Below are 24,124 nucleotides of genomic sequence, written 5' to 3' on the forward strand. Positions count from 1 at the left end.
ACAGTTTTCACATGAAGTCCAGTTTGTTGAACCTATCCACTGTCCACTGATGGAGTCCTGAGTACAAAACTGCTCGCAGCAACCACAACCCCAAAGCCACTCCAGCAATCGCAGTCCCAAGCCATCACAGTATAACTCCCCATATGAGATCCCCAAGCCATCGACATGGCCCCCAAGTGGCACCATCCCCAGCAATCCCAATGATCTTCAGGCCATCCGTGTGGGCCACCCCTAGCAGCGAGCAATCTCAATCATTGAGAACTCCAACCGGAAGTAGGGCATCAGGATGGATCAGACAGGTCTGGAAAGCAGAAAGGGTCACGATCACTGGTATCTCAGGAGTAGCATGTGTAGCTTGACAGAGAGAGAAAGAGACAGAGAGATGGAGAGAAAGAGGGAGAGGGACAGAGAGTGAAAGATTGTTAGGTAAGCTTTTGTCCCATAATGGTTAAGGACAATGTACACTGTGTGCAGAGTGCAAGCAGGGACTCCGGCAAGACTAGCTGTGACAGCATGACTAAAAGGGAGAACTAGAAGATAACACAGACATGAGGGCATGCTGGGACATGAAGCGGCCAGCCACTCCACCATCGACAAACCTGAGTGAACGTGTGAGAGTGGGGGGCGACAGCATCCAAACATCCCAGTTCCCCACAACATTTTGTGAAAACTAACACTCTGGAAAAAAAACTATTTACAAAAGGCTTGACTAAACACTGAGACTGTGTCTGAGCCCCAATCACTAACTGTAAGGCTGTTCCGTAACTGTGGCGCTTAGAAAAGCCCAAAAGTTCACTCAGGTACTGCAGCGTGAGACCATTCAGTGCTTTATAGGTCAATAGTAGTATTTCATAATCAATTGAGCCAAAAATTGAATGATTGAGCCAATGCAGTGTTGTGTGGTCATCTTCTCGTTCTAGTAAGAACTCTCACTGCTGCATTCTGGAGTAACTGGAGCTTGTTTATGCATCTTATGGAACATCCAGACAGCGAGGCATTACAATAATCCTACCTAGACGTAACAAAAGCATGAACTAATTTTTCTGCCTCATGTAGTGACGAGGTCTTTTACTGTTGCATATGACGAAACAGAAAGGCCATCCAGAGTTATTATGTAATCAGAAAGCTGCATGTGGTCCTAGTAAAGTACTTCTGTCTTGTCAGAATTAAGTAAAAGAAAGTTAATAAGGATCCAGTGTCTAATGTCCTTTACACATTCCTCAACTTTATTAAGCTGGTGTTTGTCATCTGGCTTTGCTGAAACATACACCTGTGTGTCATTAGCATAACAGTAGAAGCTAATACCATGTTCACAAATAATTTTACCCAGAGGTAGCATGTATAAAGAAACGAGCAGTGGGCCTAAAAGAGAGCCTTGCAGAACACCAAACATTACCTTAGTATGTGTAGAGAAGACACTGTTTACATCTACAAACTGATAACGATCAGTCAAATAAAACCTGAGCCAGGAGAAGGCTGTTCCCTTAACGCCTACAACATTTTCTAGCCTATCAAGGAGAATAGCATGATCAATGGTATCAAAAGCTGCACTAAGGTCAAGCAATACAAGCAAGGAGACAGAACCCTGATCAGAGGCCAATAGTAGGTCATTTACCACTTTAACCAGCACTGTCTCTATGCTGTGATGAGGCCTATATCCTGACTGATACATTTCATGAATGTTATTCCCATGTAGGTATGGGCATAGCTGCTGTGCTACAAGCTTTTCTAGGATCTTGGAGATAAGGGGAGATTTGATATTGGCCTACAGTTGGACAACTGACAGGTGTTGAGGTCTGTTTTTTTAATCAGGGGTTTGATAACTGCTAGTTTAAAGATTAAAGTACATAGCCAGTGCTAAGGGAAGAATTGATTATTTTTTGAAGAGGTTCGATTGGTTCTGGAATTATCTGTTTGAACAAACATATTAGTAATGGATCTAGTTGGATCAGGTTGATGATTTTAATGATGAAATTAGTGAAATTAGTTCAGTCTCTCGAAGGGGAGTAAAACATTCTAATCATTGATCTGATATCATTATATTATTATCTGCAGGATTAGTTATAAAACTGTCTGGCTTTAAATTAATAGTCTGAATTTTTTGCCTGATATTTTAAATTTTACCATTGAAAAAATCACTGCTATATAATGATTGTGTGCATGTTTTTATTGTGGTCTTATTCCTAGTCAATTTTGCTACAGTATTAAATTTTGCTAGGATTGTTTTTGTTTCTTCAATTAGGATGGAGAGATACGTTGATCTAGCAGCGCTAAGAGCTTTTCTATAGCTCAGAAGGCTCTCCTTCCATGCTGTTTGAAATACTGCCAATTTAGTTTGACGCCATTTACATTCTAATTTTTGAGTGTTCTGTTTTAAGGTGCGTGTGTGATCACATTTCTCTCTAATTATTTTTCTTTTAAGTGGAGCTACCTTATCTAGCGTGTAGCGGAACATTGATTCTAGCATTCAGTTACCTGGTCAAGTTCTTCGGCATTAGACCAGCATTAGACCGGCATTAGATCTCATCACTGTTGGTAACTCTGGGAGATTACTGATAAAACTATGTGAAGTTGTTGATATGAATGTACGTTTGACGCGGTGGTGTGGCAAAATGCATATATTATGATTGAGAAACATTTTAAATGAGATGAGATAATGATCTGAGATAGCTACAGACTGTGGAAATGTGACTATATTTTCTATATTTAATGTTAGTATTAAATCAAGAGTGTGACCACCACTATGAGTGGGTCCTATTATGTTCTGATTAACCTCTACTGAATCTAGAATGGACACAACTGCTGCTCTCAGAGGGTCTTCTGGGTTATCAAAATGAATATTAAAGTCTCCACAATTAATGCTTTGCCTAAAGAAACAACCAGGTTAGAGGTGAAATCCGCAAAGTCACAAAGTAATTTAGAATATGGCGCTGGTGGTCTGTAAATAATAATTAGTGGAATCGTCTGGGTAATTCATATTTTTTGTGGCTATGTATGTTGTGTTGGTATAAAGAACTTCAAACGCGCTGAATTTATGACTAGGATTTTGTGTGATCCCTAGATTATCATTATAAATGACTGCAACGCCTCCTTCTTTGCCAGTTAGACAGGGCTGATGTATATAACTGTATTCGGGAGGACTAGCTTCATTTAATGCTACATACTCATTTGGTTTAATACACGTTTCTGTTAAACACAGTACACTAAACTCCTGATCAGTAATAGTTTCATTAACAATAAGTGCTTTAGATGTAAAAGATCTAATATTTAACAGTTCTAGCTTCAGATCAAAGGTGCTGGCTGTGCGTTCGGTGTGATTTAATTTTATGTTAATTAGGTTACTAAAACAAACCTCCTGAGTATTTCTACATTTTTATTTAGCTCAGGGAACAGACACAGTCTTGGAGCCTGAGTGACGACTCAGTGCAGCTAGCAGATGATCGGTTTAGCCTGCTTGTCTGTTCCCTTGGCTCTGGATTGTCACCGATTAACTGGGCTTTTTCTGAGACTATGTGCTACGCTACAAGAAATAAGAGCAGCACCTTCCCGAGTGAGATGGATACCGTCTCGCCCTAACAAGCCAGCTTTGCCCCCAAAACTACTCCAATTATCAATTAAAGCCCACATTGTGTTCGAAGCACCACCTGGATATCCAGCAGTTCAGTGACAATAACCTGCTATAAGCTAAATCGCCATGCCACATTAGGATGGGGCCAGAGCATACTACGGCATCAGACATTGCCTTCACTAATTTGCACACCTCTACAATGTTACTCTTAGTACCCTCTGAGTGACAAAGGTGTATATCATTAGCTCCTACATGAATAACTATCTTTGAGAACCTGTGCTTGCCTAAGACCCTAAGATTACCTGCAATGTCCGGTGCCCTGGCTCCCAGGTATACACCCAACTAGTGCTGCTGGTGCCCCTAAAGGCCTAGCTAATTTCACGGGCCTTAAGATAGAGTCTCCTATAACCAGAGCTCTTTCAGGTTTCTCAGCGGGTGCTTCAATGAGGAGAGCAAACCTGTTAGACACGTGCTCCTGTGGGCGAGCCTTAGCTTTGGCTTTGCGATTATGCTGCCGGGTTGTCACCCATTTGCCCTACTGTGAGGGCTCTAATGCCGGCGTTGGGGGATGGCTAACTCTGCCTAAAGCATCCAGATTTTCCCCTACAGAAACTACACTGCTCTCACTCTCACTAACCCTCTATAGAGTCTGGATGCGCACCTCTAATGCTGCAATTTTCTCTGTCAGAGAGCTAACTAATATACATTTAGCACGAATAAAGATATTACTAATGATGGAGGAAGAATGACTAAACATCCCGCACTCAACACACTGAACAAGCTGAATGTTTGACGTGTTTAACGTACGTTAGTCAAAGATTTGTTGATATTACTTTATAGATGGCCTCAGCTCACTGCCTTTAGACAAAAAAAACAACAATAGCTTTCTTCGAAAAAACGAAAATACAGCAGAAAAGAATGTGAAAAATTATTGATAAAAAAAGAACGAAACAGTATAGTTTAAATGCCAACGCAGGCAAGAAACTCCTGGCAAACGATTCAACAGGAACTATGTCACTGGCACGTTACTGTGAGACCGTTGATACAGTTGAAGCATGGACGGAGCATGGAAGGAGAGCCTCCTGAGCTATAGAAAAGCTCTTAGTGCTGCTAGATCAGTGTATCTCTCCACCCTAATTGAAGATAATACAAATAATCATAGATTCTTATTTTAATACTGCACACAATCATTACATAGGAATGATGACTGCTGATGAATGATGAATTATTTCAGTGGCAAAACCTGACCTTAGGCCAATATCAAACCTCCTCTTTATCTCCAGGATCCTAGAAAAGGTTGTAGCACACCAGTTATGCTTATACCTACATAGGAATGACATTCATGAAATGTATCAGTCAGGACAGGCCTCATCATAGCACAGAGACAGCGCTGGTTAAAGTGGTAAATGAACTACTACTGGCCTCTGATCAGGGTTGTGTCTCCTTGCTTGTGTTGCTTAGCCTTTATGCAGCTTTTGATACTGATCATGCTATTCTCCTTGATAGACTAGAAAATGTTGTAGGCATTAAGGGAACAGCCCTCTCCTGGCTCAGGTTTTATTTGACTGATTGTTATCAGTTTGTAGATGTAAATGGTGGCTTCTTTATGCATACTAAGGTAAAAGTAAGCTTTTTCAAGAAAATCCATGATGGCAGCGCGGCAATAGCACACAGCAGCCTCTCCAGATCCAAAATGGTGCTATTTTTTTCTTAGCCTGACTTTTTAATGGCACATAGACATCCGAGCAACCGGTGTTTGTGTCTACCATCGCCAGACACTAATAAAGTACAGAAACCATGCAACAATCGATCTGCATGATGATCTGCTGGAGAAGCTACATGATCTCGGCTTGTTGCGGGGACCAGGCCTCCAGCCCATTAGCGTCGCCTGACGCCAGTGGCTGGGGGAGGGGATGCCGTAAATGGTGTGCGAGGAAGCAGAAGCGCGGCAAGAGGATGGGGGTCTGTGCTAGGCTAAAAACAAACCCTAGCTGGCCGGCTCTCCTGTCCATCCTGCTCTTCAATGTCTGCTCCCTGAGTGAGTTTAGAGACTGCTGTGTCTTTGTTTTCATGGAGACATGGCTCAGCGACAGACTTCCAGACGCCGCCATTCAGCTAGACGGGCTCACCTCATTTTGTGCTGACAGAAATGCAGCTCTGTGTGGTAAGGCTTTCGGTGGTGGCTTGTGTGTTTACATCAACACAGAATGGTGAGAGAACTCGGTGCTAGTTTCTAGTTACTGCTCATCACTGGTGGAGTTTGTGACTGTTAGATGCAGACCATTTTATTTACCGCGAGAATTCACTACTGTCCTTATAATCTGATTGTACGTTCCCCCCCAGTGCTAATGCTAAGGAGGCACTCAGTGAACTGTATGGGGCTATTAGCGAGCTGCAGAATTCACACCCTGATGGACTGTTTATTGTTGCCGGAGATTATAACCATGCAAATCTCAAGTCAGTGCTCCCTAAATTTCATGAACATGTGGACTTTGCAACAAGAGGGGAGAACACACACACTTGTTTACACAAACATCCCCGGCGTGTACCGGGCAGAGCCCCGCCCCCATCTCGGCTACTCAGACCACATCTCTGTTATGCTAATCCCGGCATACAGACCGCTCATCAGACACTCCAAACTGGTTGTGAAGCAGGTGAAAACCTGGCCAGCAGGAGCCATCTCTGCTCTTTCCTATCTGTTTTGCGCATACTGACTGGCACATGTTCAGGGACGACGACAACTTCACCAATTTGGAGGAATACACGGCATCAATGACCAGCTACATCAGCAAGTGCGTTGATGACATTACTGTCTCCAAGATCATCCCCACACTTTCCAACTAGAAGCTGTGGATGACCTCTCTAAGCAGTGCCGTCGTTCTAACGTGCTTCAAGTCCACCACCATCGTCCCTGTGCCGAAGAATTCTTCAGTGTCATGCCTCAATGACTACCGTCCCATTGCACTCACACCCATCATCATGAAGTGCTTCGAGAGGCTCATCATGAGGCACATCAAGACCCTGCTGCCCCCCTCACTGGACCCCTGTAATTCACGTATTGCCCCAATCGCTCAACAGATCATGCCATCACCACCACCCTTCATCTGGCCCTCACCCACCTGGACACATACATTCGAATTCTGTTCATAGACTTCAGTTCAGCATTCAACAAAACTATTCCTCAGCACCTGATTGGAAAGCTGAACCTGCTGGGCCTGAACACTGCATCCCTCTGCAACTGAATCCTGGACTTCCTGACTGGGAGTCCTCAGTCAGTCCGGATCGGGAACAGCATCTCCAACACCACCACACTGAGCACTGGGGCCCCCCCAGGGCTGTGTGCTTAGTCCACTGCTGTTCACTCAGCTGACTCATGACTGTGTAGCAATGCACAGCTCAAACCACATCATCAAGTTCGCCAATGACACAACCGTCGTGGGTCTCATCAGCAAAAACGATGAGTCAGCATACAGAGACGAGGTGTAGCGGCTAACAGACTGGTGTAGAGCCAACATCCCGTCTCTGAATGTGGACAAAACTAAAAAGATGGCTGTTGACTTCACGAGAGCACCGAGTGACCACTCTCCACTGAACCGATGGCTCCTCTATGGAGATCGTCAAGAGCACCAAATTCCTTGGTGTTGACCTGGCGGAGACTATCGAGGGAATCCTGAGCAGCTGCATCACTGCCTCATTTGGAAATTGCACCATCTTGGATCCCAAGACCCTTCAACAGATAGTGAGGACAGCTGAGAAGATCATCGGGGTCACTCTTCCCTCCATCACAGACATTTACACCACACGCTGCATCCGCAAAGCCACCAGCATTGTGGATGACCCCATGCACCCCTCACACAAACTCTTCATCTTCCTGCAGTATGGCAAAAGGTATCGAAGCTTTTGGGCCCTCACAACCAGACTGTGTAACAGTTTCTTCCCCCAAGCCATCAGAATCCTCAATACTCAGTGATTGGACTGACAACACACACACACACACACACACACACACACACACTTAACTGAACATCATCCCATTCTCTGTAATTTTTGCACATTTCTGTATTTACTACCTGCATTTTTGCTGCTACCGTATTTATAAAAATATTGTATACAATTTCTTGTCATTACTGCACTCTCTACCTGGCTGCTACCTCAATAACTGCTATGTCCATATATAGTATAAGCTTATCTGCCAAATACTATGTCATAGTATGTTATGTTTACATTCACAGCAATTTATTATATTGTTATTCTTTTGCACTACTGTTATTTCTGACACTTTCATACTAGAACTGTGTACTATTTGGTGCTGTAGTCTTTCTTTATATGCCTATTGTCTTGTTTTGGTAGTTATTGTACTGTCTATGCTGTCTGCATGTGTACTTTGTATAGATATGTGTAGTCTCTTGTAGTTTTGTGTTGTTTTATGTAGCACCATGGTCCTGGAGGAATATTGTTTTGTTTCACTATGTACTAACTAGCTGTATATGGTTGAAATGACAATAAAGTCACTTGACTCAATTACATAGTAACTCTGGATGGCCTGTTTCATCATGTGCATCAGTAAAGGACCTTGGTGTGATTGACTCTAGTCTTTCATTTGAAGCTCATTTAGATAATATTAATAGGATAGCCTTCTTTGATCTCAGAAATATTGCTAAGATAAGATAACAATTGCTAAGATTGTTACCTCTAGGTTGGATTATTGTAATGCGTTACTGTCTGGATGCTCCAGTAGGTGCATAAACAAGCTCCAGTTAGTCCAGAATGCAGCAGTGATAGTCCTTACTAGAACCAGAAGAAATGACCACATCACCCTTCTTATCCACACTGCATTGGCTCCCAATCAAATTTTGCATTGATTATAAAATATACTTTTGACCTATAAAGCACTGAATGGTCTCGCGCTGCAGTACCTGAGCGAACGTTTGGTCATTTATGATCCATCACGACTACTTCGATCAAAAGGTGCAGGCTATTTGTTGGTACCTCAAATAGTGAAGGCTACAGCACGGGGCAGAGCTTTCTCTTACATAGACCCACAGTTATGGAACAGCCTTCCAATTAGTGTTTGGGACGTAGACACAGTCTAGGCTGACAAGGTATTTGATTAGTCAAGCATTTGAATAGTTTTTTCTTAGGTAAAGGAGCAGCCCTGGAGGGTTCACAGGCATAGCGTGTTGTTGTGAACTGGGAAGGTTGGATGCTGTCGCGTCCCCATTCACTCAGGATTGTTGACGGTGGAGTGGCTTATGTCAAAGGGCGCCCTCAACCAAGGTTGAGTGGTATGGCTCCCCTGCCATACAACATTCTCCACCACAGAGCTTGCAAAGTTAGCAAGGTTCTGCTAATACATATAAAGGGGACAGAGTGGGGCCTCCTCTGTGCTTTGGCTCAGTCCTGCAGCTAGCACAGTTAATGCAGTTGAGAGGTCTCTCTCAATATACCACCACTGGCCACTGATCCACAAATGATGCTCACTCAGTCATCTGGCTCCAATGCACTGCTTGTTTTAGAGTACTAGCCTTCCTTCAGGTACTGTTAGACAGCAGAAAGTCTATGTTGAAGGTGCATGTGGCAGCCATTGTAGCACTCAGGCCTCCATCAGTGAACAGTGGATAGGTTCAACAAAACAGACTTCATGTAAAAACTTTAATCGATTTCCTGGTTACACAGGTGCACTATTTGTCCATGTAGTACACAGTTATAGAAGGGATTTATTTATAATTGCACTATCCTTTGTCACCCAGATGAGGATGGGTTCCCTTCTGAGTCTGGGTCCTCTCATGTTTTCTTCCTCATATCATCTCAGGTAGGTTTTTCCTTGCCACTGTCACCTCTGGCTTGCTCATCAGGGATAAACTCATACATTTACAATTTATATCCTGAACATATTTATTTCTGCAAAGATGCTTTGTGACAATGTCCATTGGTAAAAGCGCTATACAAACAAAATTGAACTGAACTGAATAATTATAGGGATGTATTAGCAGCATTAGGCACACTGCATCCTAGTCATTGCTTATACTTCCGTATGTGAAAAGGACTGAGCGTATTCTCATTCTCTGTTTTTCTAACTATGAAAATTAAAATCTGGTTTCAGGTCCAGGGACTTGTATATGTATAAAGTGTATGCTTTCTTTCTCCAACTTGGGTTTCTAGCAAGACAAGAAGAAATCTTTTTCCCCTACTCATACTTTAAGTGGTTCAAGATTATGGTAGTCACCTGTTGGCAGTGTTTGTGTGTGTTAACTACTGCATATTAACCACCCTAAATATTCGATATTATTTCAACTAGCCATACACTGCTACATGTGCTTCTATCATGCTACGTATTTATGGATGTATTTTCTCACATTAATTTAAAGTCAATCTTGAGTATAAAAAAAAGACAAAAGAACAAAAACAAAACAAAACAAAACAAAAAAAAAAAACACAAAGCCCAGAACCTGGAAGAAATGTAAGACAAAAGTGTGATTATTGTTATTTTTATTTAATGGGTAATATATGCAGAGAACATAAAACAAGTGGCAAAACTGAGCCACATCAAAACCAAAACTACGCCAGCAGCCTGAACACTGTGTATTTCTACAGGCTCTAAGGCTCTGTGTATTTCTAAGGCTCAGGAGGTTGGAGCTGGAAAACGGTGAGAGGCAGGCAAAACCGTTCAAAAATAAGTAGCTAAAAATGACTGAGAAATAAATAAAGTGAATGAAGGTTTAATATACTAAATAACTACACAAATTTGTATGGATTGTATGTGGAGAGTGGGGGGGTGGGGGAGTGGGGAGGGACGATAAAGCCAGGTTTTTCCTCAAATAGTAATAGTAATGCTTTGGTAAATTAAAGTGATTTCCAAATGGACTGACACTAACCAGAAATATAATTAGCTAAAATTTCCCCAATGTGAGATTCATATAATTATAATTAGCTAAAATTTCCCCAAAATATGACATTCATATAGGATATATTGGTTGAGAGCAAAAGCAATAGGTGAGCATTAACAAGTAAAGCCAAGCTTATTTACAATAATTATCCTCAAACGTGTAATAAGTGTTATTTACATTAAGTAACAAAAGTATGAAAAAATTTTAAACCAGCTCTTGCTTGCTTGAAATTTGAAAAACAACATTAAAGGGCATAAAATGCACAATTAGAATTGTGCATTGTATAAGAGTACATTTCTCTTTTACAAAGTGCAATTTTTTGGTAGAGTAAAAAAATATATCCATATTTTGTATAGAAGTAAAAATGTTATTGTCAAACATTTTTTCATAAACAAGCCCTAGAACCAGTGACTAAAGTGGACATTTGACCCAGAATAGCATTTGCTATCGCTGATAATGCAACAGACAAAAACAGTTTTAGGTTCATCTGACTGATCACTGAAACAGATTGCAGCAACACTGTTCACAAAGTACTTATCAAATCCTACACAATACTGTTCATTTTAACAGAAGCAAGAGTTGTACAGAATAAAATACTTGCAAAAGACATCGGAATTAAGAATAATTATGGGTTGACAGAAATAATTGCCAAAAATAATAGTATAGGGGTTTTAAATATACCAAAAGATATTCAAAAATATAAAGAGAAAAACTACTCATATGTTTATATGAAAGACCACCCATGACTTACCTAGAACTGTTGCTCATGCTAATTATTTGGATACAACAAATTGGAACATAAAAACAAGCATCATAAACATTACAATATGTAGTGATATTGTGTCTCTTGTGTATAATCTGGCTTCGTAATGTCTTCTTGTTTCATAGATCAGGTCATCTATCTGCTACTGCAATCTCACTATCAGAAAAATCTCCTTTTTTTTCCCTGGCAGTGAGATTTCCGTTATATTTTCAAGTATCTTTGTTAAATAGCTTATAACATTATAAATTCATTGGATTAGCTTAAGAAGCTAACTGAAAGGGTATTAGTCCCATATGTTGCTGCCTTCTTGGAGTGTCCTCTTCAGTGATCTGAGAGCATGTGGACTGTTATCATGGTTAAGATGGAGTGGTTAAGATGTAAGGGGAGTGGGACCAGCTCTGTGAATGATGTTCACACACCACTCATATGGTCTCCACAACTGTCTATAAATGTATAGCTAATATACATGTATATTTAGATATTTTGCTCCCATAAATCTTTTTTTCACATGCTCATTATGTTCATAAAATGAGGCCCAGGAAAATCCTCTAAAGTCCTCTAATGCTGTTTTCCAAAATGTCCTCAGCACCTGCAATGTCCTTCCAGATGGCTTGCTACGATTGCTGTTGGGTAAGGTGGCCTTGTTTCTGGTTCCCTTGGCTGAGCTTCTGCTGGAGCTGGAGCACCACCTTTTCCAGACTCTGTCGAGCTTCATGCTCTTGCAGCAGCTCCTCTCGCAGATGCTCACGATCGGCCTCGGCTTGCTGCAGCTTCACCTGGAGCTCCTCAATCTGGAACATACCACAAGGCGATGGAGAGATTAAGTTTAAATAAAACTAATGTACTGCTTTAACTGTTTTGAACAAAGCCAAATATAGGCTTAAAACAGTTTAAAAAAAAAAAAAAAGAAGGTCTGACAATGAGGAACATGTTCAGTCTTGCCTGGGTAGAGTACTTGGCCCTCAGCTGGCTTGGCTCACAGCCCTTCTCACACACGTGCATCTGCCGCTCATGCTCCAGCTCCTTTTTCAGTCTTCCACACGACTCATTGGCATCGTGCACCTTTCTCTCACATTCTGTGCGCAACCTCTCAAGCTCCTTTCGCAGGTTACGCTTGGCCTCAATGGCCTCACGTAACCGCCCCTTCTTACTCACCCGTAAAAACTCCAGCTCCTAGACCAGCAACAAACAAAATTAAAGTCTCTGAAATTTTACACAGCATTTACTATACACAATGGCCGTATACACCAAAGTCGCATATGGTCAAATCTATGGTCATACGTATATAACTACACAGTGAGGGGACATAAGTTTGAAATAAGTATTTAATATAACCGCATGTGTATTTCATCCACTTCAAATTTACACACAACTCATTTATCAATCTTTTAGTAAAGTTGTGTGTAAATGTTTGCCTAAGCCAAACCGAGCAAAAATTTTCCCCCGGATTTACAATAGTTTGAGAAAGGCTGATTTTCTTTATACTCGTGCATATGATCACCCGTAATGTGCAAAACACACTCCCGACACAGCTCATCATGTAGTGATGCCCACAAAACTTTAAAAAGTTCAAGTGCACAGACAGCTTGGAACATGAAATAAATGATCAGGGTAAAGGCTGAAAGACAGAAATGAAATTTATTTTGATTCAGAATGAACGATCAGGGTAAGGGCTCAAAGGCAGAAGTGTAAATTAGTGGAAAGTGGAAAGACTCTAAAGAATTTCTATAAGTCGCTCTGGATACAGGTGTCTGCCAAATGCCGTAAATGTAATAAAATAAGAAATTTAAACTCAAAAGTATATTCCATACATAAAAGTGCAGTAATCCATGCAAATAATTTGAAGTCAGTCAAGTTGAGGTTTACATTAGTTAGTCTTCTTATGCATAATTTACAAACACTCAGGAGTATGAGTAGAATACAAATGTTTTTCTGAATTTCTGTACTATTGATGAATACCAAATTTCTTGTGTAAACTCTCTTACAAATGATTTACGCATAAATCCATTTGTACCCAGCTTGATAAATAAGGCCCAATGTCTTCTGACTTTCTTACTGCAGACATCTCAAAGCTGAAATTGCCGACAGCGGCTTTGCAAATATTAATGTTGGTAATGTGTGGTGTCCAAATTCTTTTTTCCCTGTCATGCTTTTTAAACCTTAAATCTGTTTTTATGCTTATGAATGCATATATTTTCTTCATATTTACATGTGCAAAGTAAAAATACATGAAGTGTGAATTTCAAGTGGATATATGGACTGGAAGTATATTCAATAACTAACACCTCTAATTCAGCTTCCTCAATTTTTTCCCCCTTTCTATTTACCTCTTTCATCGAGTCTTGAAAACTACCCTGCTGCATTCTTTTATTGGCTCATTATCGCAACACCTGCATTAATTAGGGTGTGGGTTTGTTTCCATACAGCTGAAGCTGATTCACCCTTTGCACTCAAATCACAGTTTGTTTTGAAGTCATTCATTTCATAAATCAGACACAGATTTATCCATATCATGCTGTGTACTCAAATCTGTTCTCGTTTCTACTTTGATGAATAAGGACCAATATGTACATTTCCCTCAAACCCTCAGCCATAGTCAGTCACTCTAAAAACTTTTCAGCAGCATCAGATTAAAGCACAGCTAGCTGTACCTGCTGAAGGCTACGCTTGGCCTGCAAAGCCGCTGTAAGCTTTTCCTCCTGTTCAACTTGCATATGCACAATCACCTGCAGGAACCTCTCTCTGGCCTCTCTGGAGCTCAGGTTGCTGTACAGCATCTGCTGCAGGGCCTCAAGTTCCGAGCCACAGGCAGATGTAGGTCTGTGCCTGCCCTCATACTGCTCCACAACCACTCCATTAGTAAGAGAGTGGGAGCAAGGTACTGCAACAACACAAACACACACAGGAAATTTAATAAGCAGATGAATATAAGAAATATGTAATTAAACCTAAAATCAAATCTGTTAGTATTACGGTTTCATTTTGCAATAATTATATTTTGAAAATATCATTATTGTAAAATATCATTTTGCAATAATGATATTTTCAAAACAAAGTGGTTCAACATATAAATCACATATATTTAGTGCTTCGTTCTAATACTTAAACCAACAATCAGAAAGAAAATATCATTACCTTTACTTTTCTAATTATTGTCATTACTGTTACTAGTAATTTCTGATTTGGCAGTTATGAACTGTTATTAGTGTTCCTGGCTGGCCAATTAGTTTACTAAAAATCTGAATTAACAATTGCATAAACAGCTATTTGGTTAATTGTATTTGCAGCAATGAGCAATCTCTATGGGCACATAGCAGGGGTGGAAAATATTTATGTATTATTTTGGAGTATTTATACTTTACCTGAGTGTTACTGAAATTTAATACTTGTACTCACTTACATTTCCAATTAAAAAAAAAACAGTGCTTTTTACTCTCTACATTTTTATTTAGACCTTCAAAGTACTCATTACAAATCTTGAAGGTCTCTTCTCCTCTCAATCAGCCAGTGACTGTATGCTATATTTCAATCAGTTAGGCTTCTGCATATTTTGAAGCATTCAATCAAGCTCACCAGTGTAGAAAAAATATCAAGAATTGTGCCAATTCGTCATCTGCTGTGACCTTCTCATGCTACACAAAGTAGTTGGTGCTGCAGCCACCTGTGTGCTTCTTGAGTGCCTCTGGCCCTACCACGGTAATTTTTTTTCCAATATGCTGGAGTAAACAAAGACTCACAAAATGAGGTGTCTCTAATCCATCTAATTTAAAAAGCATGTTGAGGTAGGTTTTGCTAATATACTAACTTTAACTGGATATATTTTTTAGCTTTATCTGGATATATTTTTCTAGCTTTAGGATATATAAATTTTCACCTTTGCTAATGCCAGGTTAGACTAGCATATTTACAGAATATATTATTGATTAATTCATTGTCAAACAATGTAGTGTTAGTCATGCATATGACCAGAAAACTTACAGAAACTGAATGATGTTTTCAGGCAAAAACACCACAGTTGCATACAACAGTTTTAGATAGTTATAAAAGTTTTCACATGAAAACATGTCAACATGTCATCACCTGATATCACATATTTGGCTGGATACTTCCACCAAGGGCATAAGGGATTATTTTGACACATACTTTAAATTGAGTATAATTTCTCAGTACTTTTTTCACCCCTGGTATATAACAATTTCATGATAATGCATGCAAATAGTAAATCATTGTTTCTGCTTTCTGCCTGTATACACCAGACAGGGAGCAACAACTGTACATGCATTGTTTTTCGTATTTCAAACTTACATGCTCAAAGAAATATACATAAAGATCAAGAGAATATTCTTCACGCATCAGGTCTGCAACTCACCCTCATCACGGTTGTCTACCTCAATCTCTGCATCTGAGTTGGAGTCATACTGCGGGGGATAAGTGAGGCAGGCTGCAGGCTGCGTCTGGTCCTTGCCAGATGGCCAGCACTTGGCTGGCCTGGACCTGTGGCTATAGCCAGGCTGGGAGCCTCCAGCACCAGACTGCTCTGGCTGCTTGTTCTTCTGCAGTGTGTCTGAAAGTGATGCCAATCTCTCTGGATTTTTCGGTAGTGACCTGAGAGTAAAGTGACAATAAATTGTAAACATGAACATTTGAACATGAAACACAACAGAAGTGGCAGATGAATAAGGGGCCAGATGAATAAATCATTATTGTGTACAAGATGGCATATCTGCCATGAAAATGCATACCGCTCATGTCTGTGACTCGGAGCTGCTCTTTCGGTGGACGGAACTCTAGGTGACCATGGCCGAAAGGCTGATGGCCTCTGCTTGATCTGAAGCTGCTTGAAATCCTGAGCAGAGAGAAAAGGCCAGTAGCCATGTAAGATCATTTCCTTAGGCTAACTGTCCACTACACACACTCTGAATATCTTTCTCTATTTTTTTGTCCATGTATTTTAAAAAGAGAAACTGGTAGTGCTATACTGAGGCAGAAAAAGATTTGCACAGATACCTTGTTTGCAGATGTTGCCAGACACTGCAACCATTCCACTTGTTTTTCTTTGTCCTCTGATGGGGAATATGAAAGCTCCTGTTTGGACTTCTTGGTTGGAATGGGACTATATTCCTGTAAAAGATGAAAAAAATGATTACAGATTGGTGCAGACACTACAGTAATATAACACTGTATGGTTATACTGTATGACAAACAGGTTCTTAATGACTACTCTGTTTTTGTGAGTAGAAACTGCATATTTAACAAATGGTGGTGTGACATGTTTTGTGCTAGAAAACACCCACCCCCTTTTTATTTGAAGAGAAATGAAGTGTGGAAGATATGGGGAGGTGGTGAGTGAAAATTTCAAAATTTCAGGAGTGGAATGGGTATATGCGAATATATAGGAAGTACACAGGACTATCAAGCATGGTCTTTCACCTAAGCTTCAGTTATTTCATAACTCCACAGGTACAAATACCACATAATCAGAATACAGTACAAACCTTTTCTAAATATGGGCCTGTACTGACCCCACAACCAAGTGATAAGGCCACACGTCTCATGTTTGCAGTAACTTATACAATTACCATTGTGTGTTTTTTTGCTATATTGAACACTTCAGAAATATAAGAACTTTGTTTGTCAAGTCAATCCCAGTTCTCATTCTCTACCTAGCTCCCTCATATTGCACAAAAGCTATCAATCTGGAGTGCTGAAGAAGCTCAAAGAAGCTCGATGTTTTGGAAGCTCATGCAAGGTCATGAACGTTAACTGCCCTCTTCTGTACAGTCATGATTGGCTAGTGTTGCTCTAACTCACTGAGGTTATGTTCCCCTTGGACTCCCAGCCACAGCCAACTTCCTAGTTTCACAGAAACTGCAAAACATTTTTGGCAATTTTTGCATGTCTGTATTCATAGTTGTTCAAAACAAAAAGTTTATGGAATACTGGGGAAGCTGAGGGGAAAAAACAGTGGAGGCCGACAGCAGAAAATGAAGTCATACTAAGTAAGTAAGCAAGTAATTTATTTATAAAGCACATTTAAAACAACCAAAGTTGACCAAAGTGCTGTACATAGAAAAGATCACATAGAAGCATAGTAAAAAAAAAAAACAAAACATAAAAATAGGTATAGACAACAATACAAGAAAAAAAATATAAAAAAAAAACAACTATTTGTCACAATCAAAAACAGATCCATCCAACCATTCTCTGTACTGCTTTATCCTACACAGGGTCGCAGGGAAGCCTGGAGCCTATCCCAGGGGACTCAGGGCACAAGGCAGGGGACATCCTGGATGTGGTTCCAAAATATATTAAAATACTAATTTGTAATAGTGTGTTTTCAGTCTTGATTTAAAGACTGTAACAAAGGGATCACATCTGATGTCCAGCTGAAGGCTGTTCTACAGCCTTGGTGCACCCACTGCAAAGGCACAGTCACCCTTAACTTTCAGCAGAGATCGTGGAACAGCCAACAGCAACTGGTCAGAGGACTTTAAAGACCTGGGAGCAGAGTATTGGCACAGCAGGTCAGTGATATAGGTTGGAGCTAAACCATTAAGAGCTTTAAAAACAAACAATAAAACTTTAAACTGGATCCTGCAGTAGACAGAAAGCCACTGCTAAAGTGCCGGGTAATGTGGTCTCTTTTCTTGATGCCGGTGAGTAATCTCACTGCTGCATTTTGTACTAACCTTAGGCCATCAACAGATGCCTTGTTGACACCAAGATAAAGTGAATTGCAGTAATCTAAATGAGCGGTGATAAAGGCATGAGTAACTTTTTATAGCTCTTGAAAAGAGAGGAATGGCTTGATTTTAGAGATTGGTCTAAGCTGATAAAAACTACTTTTTACAGAGTTGATCTGCTGAACAAATCTGAGGCCACAATTGAATAAAATGCAGAGATTCCTTACCTTGGTCTTGGTAGGTCATGGTAACCAGAGGTATACATTTAAAGCAGGCATAAAACTTGTGAGAACTGTCTGTGAGGAAGGGAGAAGGCAGTATAGGTACTCATTCATTCAGAAAGGTGTCACTGGAGCTGACAGGTTTTAAAACACATAAAACCTGACCGTGAATAATCCATCATGACCTCAGGTTCACACATGGCAGCACTGAATGTGTCTAGACCTGCAATTTCTCACTCTCAGAAATTCAAAGAGCTTTATATCTTTTACCTCAGAGCCAATATTAGAGTAGACTAATTTGACAATTTGACCTGTATTATTTATTAAATGCTCTGAATATATGAATGAGAGATGCCACATTGTTTGGGGTTAGTGCAGTAGTTCTGAGGGTTATGATCCAATTATTCCTGCCTTGAGTCTAGTGTTCATCAGAAAGGCTCCAGATCCATGGTGACCCTGACTAGAATAAAGCCATCATAATGGAGTTAGAACCCAAGGCTTTGTAAATGTTCAGACACAAGGGGGAGATATCACCTAGGTTTCTGATGGCACAGTAGAACACTGAACCAAGGCCTAACATTAACAATGCTCTCTTTCATCTAATATGCTAGGCTAGTTCTGTTATCAAGAGATATGGGTGCATGTGGCATGACTAGAGCTCTCTGGAGCTGATTCCTTCAGTGTAGGTTTGATTAAAAAAGACATACAAAACACAGTTCATACAGTCTGGCTACTGTAAATGGCCTTGGAGCTCAGCTAATGCACAAACACTTTTGAAAATGTGGAACAACAATGCGTGGTTCATTTTCAAGAACTCTTTTACTGCTGTGTAGCTGTTTAAAGAGGCCTCTTGTAGACTTAATGCAGCACTGTCTTTATAAACATGTCAAGCTGAGGAGAGAGAAATATCTTCACTAATCTATGCATGTATTCTTTTATATAAAACATATAGTGTACCATGGAAAAAAGAACATAAGATGAACTTAACTCCTGATATCACACTCCTTCCTGAACTTTCTGCCTCCTACATGTAAAGAAGACAAACCGCCCCTTCACTAAACTGCAGATGGCCAAAAACAAAACTTGACTCAACTCACTGCTGCTGCCTTCCCCAACAAAGACAATCTGTCTGTTCATGTTCCTTCCCTGAGGTTTGGAGTTCCAAGAAGAGTGCAGTGCCCCAGACATAATAGTCTGTGCCTCCACACCCTTTTCATACATGACCTGAACCTGCTGGGAGATCTGTGAGCAAGGCAGCCATGACGTGGCTCTCACTCATGGCCACATCAAAAAGCCCAATGCATGACACACCCACAGCTGCATAGCTGAGGTGGTACCATGCAGCTGGGCAAAACCACAAGCACTGATAGGCCAGCACACTGGCAATAAGTATATAAAGGAACATACATGTCAGACAACCTAAATACAAACATGCTTGACATTATTACACAATATGAACCAAAGATCTGTCCCATTTAACATGTGGCATCTTCATGATCCATTCATTGTTAGATGTTCTTGTTTCACAACTGAGAGAGAGACAGTGAGAGGACCACATTTCCTCTGTGGTACTTTGCTTTGGCTATCATCTCTGTGTGTCTGGTTTCTGAATGGAAGGTGTGGGGTGTTTAAGGGAAGCAGGACCACAGGGGAGTCACAAAGCTGCACACTTGAAGTACAGCCTCCTCAAGTGGCTATTCAGTCTGATGCTCTTTCAGTGGCCTATTGTGCCATGGTGCTTTGAAGACTCAGCACTTTGGAAGACAGAGAAGCACTTATCAAAAATGTGGTGGTATACACACATACAACCTAAAGGATGAAGAAGATATACAGTCCCCTCGGAAAGTATTGGAACAGAAAGGCCAATTCTTTTGTTTTTGCTAAACACTGAAGACATTTGGGTTTGAGATCAAAAGATGAATATGAGATGATAGATAAGAATTTCAACTTTCATTTCCTGATATTTAGATCTAGATTCGTTAAACAACATGGCTCCTTTTGTTTGAACCCACTCATTTTTCAAGTGATAAAAAATATTGGAACGTGACTGATGGCTGTTTCTTGTTGCCTCAGTGTGGCCTGTTAGATTGATTTTTTTTAACAATTAATATCACTGAATATCTACTCTTGGTTTGAGCCATGGGTTTCGCCTGTGAAAACTACATTTGTTGTTAAAAAGGATAAACCAATATGAAGACCAAAGAGCTCTCTATGGGAGAAAAGCAAGCCATTTTGAAGCTGAGAAATGAGTGAAAACTGATCAGCGCCATTGCACAAGCATTGGACGTAACCAATACAACAATTTGGAATATCCTGAAAAAGAAAGAAACCACTAGTATACTAACCACCAGACATCAAACAGGTCAGCCAAGGAAAATAGCAGCAGTTGATGACAGAAACACTGTGAGAGCTATGAAGAAAAACCCCAAAACACCATCACCAACAGGACATCACACCACACCAACAACCTCCACAGGGCAGGGGTGAGGTGATCACAATTTACCATTCGAAGGAGAAATAGAGAGGCCATATGACAAGATGCAAACCACTCATCAGCAGTAAGAATCAGAAGGCCAGATTGGAATTGGCAAATAAATACAGAGATGAGCCACAAAAGTTCTGGAACCAAGATCAACCTCTACCAAAGTGATGGAAAAGCCAAAGTGTGGAGAAAGAAAGGATCTGTTCATGATCCAAAACATACAAGCTCATCGGTCAAGCACGATGGAGGTAGTGTCATGGCTTAGGCTTGCATGGCAGCTTCTGGAATGGGCTCAATAATCTTTATTGATCATGTAACTCATGATGGTAACAGCAGAATGAATTCAGAAGTCTACAGAAAAATTCTGTCTGCGAAATTACAGAGAAGTGCATCCAATTTAATTGGGAGGAACTTCATCATGCAGTAAGACAATGACCCACACTACTGACACAACAAAGGACTTCATCAGGGGGAAAAGAAGTTGAAGGTTTTACCCTGGCACAGTCAATCGCCAGACCTTAACTCAATTGAGCATGCATTTCACCTCCTGAAGAGGAGGCTGAACGGAGAAACCCCCCAAAATAATCAACTGAAAAAGCTGCAGTACAAGCCTGGAAAAGCATCACAAAAGAAGACTGCAACAGTGATGTCAGTGGGTTGCCTGCTTGATGAAGTTATTGCAAGCAAGGCATATGCAAAGAAATATTAAGTGTTATTTACTTTGTCTTTCTGTCCCAATACATTTTCTCATATAAATTATTGGGTGGTCTGCCACCAAAGGTGCCATATTCTAAGTTGTTTGACACATCTAGATGTAAATATCAGGACATTAAATCTGAAATTCTGATCATCTCATATTCATCTTTTGATCTCAAACCAAATGTCTTCAGTGTATAGCAAAAATAAAAGAATTGGCCTTGCCACTCTAATACTTTTGGAGGGGACTGTACATGCTAGGAATGAGATGACACTGCATTTTACTGAACATAGATAAAGCCTCAGAATGAGTGGGTGGTAATGTTTTGATTGACACATAAGTGAAACATGAAGATACACACAAATGTGAAACACTTTTTGGAAGTTTGGGCAGATGCTGGTGTAGTCTATGAAATTTAATTACAATTTTTCCGTGAACGTAGAGTTACATATGCCAGTACTTAAGTGACAGTTGGGTTGTGTGAGTAAACCTAGTAGCAAATATCTCTGATGAAGCATGCTTTTTAGGGAGCCTATTTCTAAATTTAAAAAAATGTTGTCAATAGAAATACCACATTCTTTGGAAAAGGGTTGTTTTGAGCTGTAGCTCAGTTCCATTCCAGGCCATCCTCAACACTGCCAATAAGGTGCCATCTAAAGCATGATAATGGAAAACAATGACATAATTGTGAAATTAAAGGGATTGCAGGTCATTTTTGCATTTCACTGAAACTGAAATAAAGGCACATATTTGTGACAGTGTGACTTGGCCTGAAGACCTCATGGATTCATGTCTTGAGTGACAGTACTTTCTTTCCTCTCTGATTCTCTTCTATATTTTTCGGTAACTTCCTCTCTTTGTTAAAAACATGCATAAAGTTTCTTGCTACACATGGCTAATCAAAGGATTAAATGCTGCTCAGATGAATGTTTTTGTTGGCAAAGAGCCACTCTTATATCAGCCACAGAGAAGCACTTGATCATCAGAACATGGTTTATTTTTAGCCACTGATTCTGCAATTTTCATGAAGCTCATGTTCTAGAGGCTTCATAACCACTTTAACTACCAGACACACACACACACACACACAAAAAAAATATAAAAAATTCTAGAGTTAGCTTAAGTTTTCATCTAGGAGCTTAAAGAGAACAAAAAGATGATTAAGAGCATGGGATAAGCTTAGCCCTACCCAAACAGAATGGGCTCTAAATAAATGGTGCTATAATATCAGCTACCACCTACACAATGAGATTGAAGGAGATGCTATCCCTTAAACAGACAGTTGCTCTAACCCTCAGCTCTCAGAATTGGATCAGCTCTTCTGCACTTCTCTTTGGATGAGGCCTTCTCTTTCTTGGAGGATGGGGCTACTCTGGCTAGCTTACTGTACATTTCTGATGACTAAATGATCAAGCAGATGACACTCCTGCACTTCTCCTGTAACAGTGTGTGCTCTTGTCACAAACCTGTGTTCCTACTGAGCCACTCATCCCACCAGTGCTAACAGCTGACTGACCCGCAATCTACATCACTGTAAAAGAGACTGAGTTCATGTAAAAAAAAAACAAATTTTCTTAAATGCTTTAAACTGGGGGAATTGTAGAACTTTAATGTAATGCGTAAATGTAGATCCTTAATGTAGAGGTTTAATGTATCTCCATATGGAAAGTGAAGTGTGCAGTTTGGTACATGGAATTTCCCCAGTGTCTTCAAAGAGCTCACCATCTCCTGGCCCAGTCACCCATTAATCACTGCTGACAGTTAAACAGAGCAGGGCAGACAGGATATGTGCTTTATCAGGCTGCTGCTGTGTTCCGTCTGAATTCACAAAAACTTGCCTCTGCTCCTACTTCAGGCACATCACTGCCAGTTAGTGCTACAGAGGACCTGCATGACTGCTGCATTATTTACCTGCAAATGTTGAGGCAGCTGGTCTCCACTGCATGTGTTTTAACTGTTCAGCCAATCCTCAAATTGCTCTGTAAATGCTGTTTTTAATATATAAGCTTATTTTGTTCAGCATATACACATTGACTGTAGAAGATTCATGGGATTTATTTGGGACGATGAAAGGGGAGCTGAATGCCAAGAGGTGGAAGGGTATGGAGAGGCTGTAAGGCTTGTAAAAACCCACTATGAGAGGGTAAGGTGAAGTTAGGGTCAGTGTATAGGGTCCCAGGTGATGTCAGTGCACAGAGTCTACCCTGGGATGTGAGGAAATTGGTCAAAACTGGGTGATAAACCTGTCTGTAATTTACAGCCTCCATTTGGCTAAGCCTAACATACGCCCTCCCCCTGTCTGCATCTAAACACTGTGGAACAGAGGCCCCATTCAGATCTGGTTATGATCCGATTACTCAAACTACTTGTGAGGTGGTCTGTGAAGTGGATTCTTAGAAATATAGACTGTTTCAAAGAGAAAAACAATAACAAAGTTACTGCACATGTCCATTTCCAAAGCATTTCCAGTGGAGCCATTTTAAAATGTAAAGATATCAAAACAAAATGACTAGCTTGTACTTTATTTCCTGAGAATAAACAAGAAATATACAGAAATTAACAATATAATTCTTATCCTTTAAACATGAACGTGAGAAAACAAAAAACTATGTTCTGCTATACTGGGCGCACAGCGACACAACGCAGGTTTGTAGCTCTTTGGATTGTATGAAATAGTTTCACGTTGTCATAATAGTATATAAACTCGATGAACAGAGAGTTTACATGCTATATTAGCTAGCTACACATCTGGAAGTTGTAATTCATCCTCTATTTCTTTCCATGCTGCGTCCCTTTTTGTCCTGCTGTGATATAACTGTGATG

The 24,124-nt window shown here is 40.4% G+C and overlaps 1 protein-coding gene across 2 annotated transcripts in view; it reads right to left on the reverse strand.

Annotated features, from left to right (window-relative positions):
• Positions 1 to 10,040: 10,040 nt before the first annotated feature.
• skib (v-ski avian sarcoma viral oncogene homolog b) overlaps positions 10,041 to 24,124 on the reverse strand; it is a 46,625-nt gene continuing 32,541 nt past the window's right edge. The window contains exons 2-7 of one of the 2 annotated variants that reach the window (XM_026935377.3): positions 16,226 to 16,339; positions 15,961 to 16,064; positions 15,588 to 15,823; positions 13,945 to 14,099; positions 12,161 to 12,391; positions 10,041 to 12,009 (exon numbers count right to left, since the gene is read on the reverse strand). In XM_026935377.3, the coding sequence (XP_026791178.1) occupies positions 11,833 to 12,009; positions 12,161 to 12,391; positions 13,945 to 14,099; positions 15,588 to 15,823; positions 15,961 to 16,064; positions 16,226 to 16,339 (1,017 nt within the window). In that variant the 3' untranslated portion in view covers positions 10,041 to 11,832. Of the gene's footprint in view, positions 12,010 to 12,160; positions 12,392 to 13,869; positions 14,100 to 15,587; positions 15,824 to 15,960; positions 16,065 to 16,225; positions 16,340 to 24,124 lie in introns of both variants that reach the window. The other variant, XM_026935375.3, reaches the window with a different exon arrangement.

The sequence above is a fragment of the Pangasianodon hypophthalmus genome, chromosome 20 (assembly GCF_027358585.1).
Source record: "Pangasianodon hypophthalmus isolate fPanHyp1 chromosome 20, fPanHyp1.pri, whole genome shotgun sequence".
NCBI classification, from domain to species: domain Eukaryota; kingdom Metazoa; phylum Chordata; class Actinopteri; order Siluriformes; family Pangasiidae; genus Pangasianodon; species Pangasianodon hypophthalmus.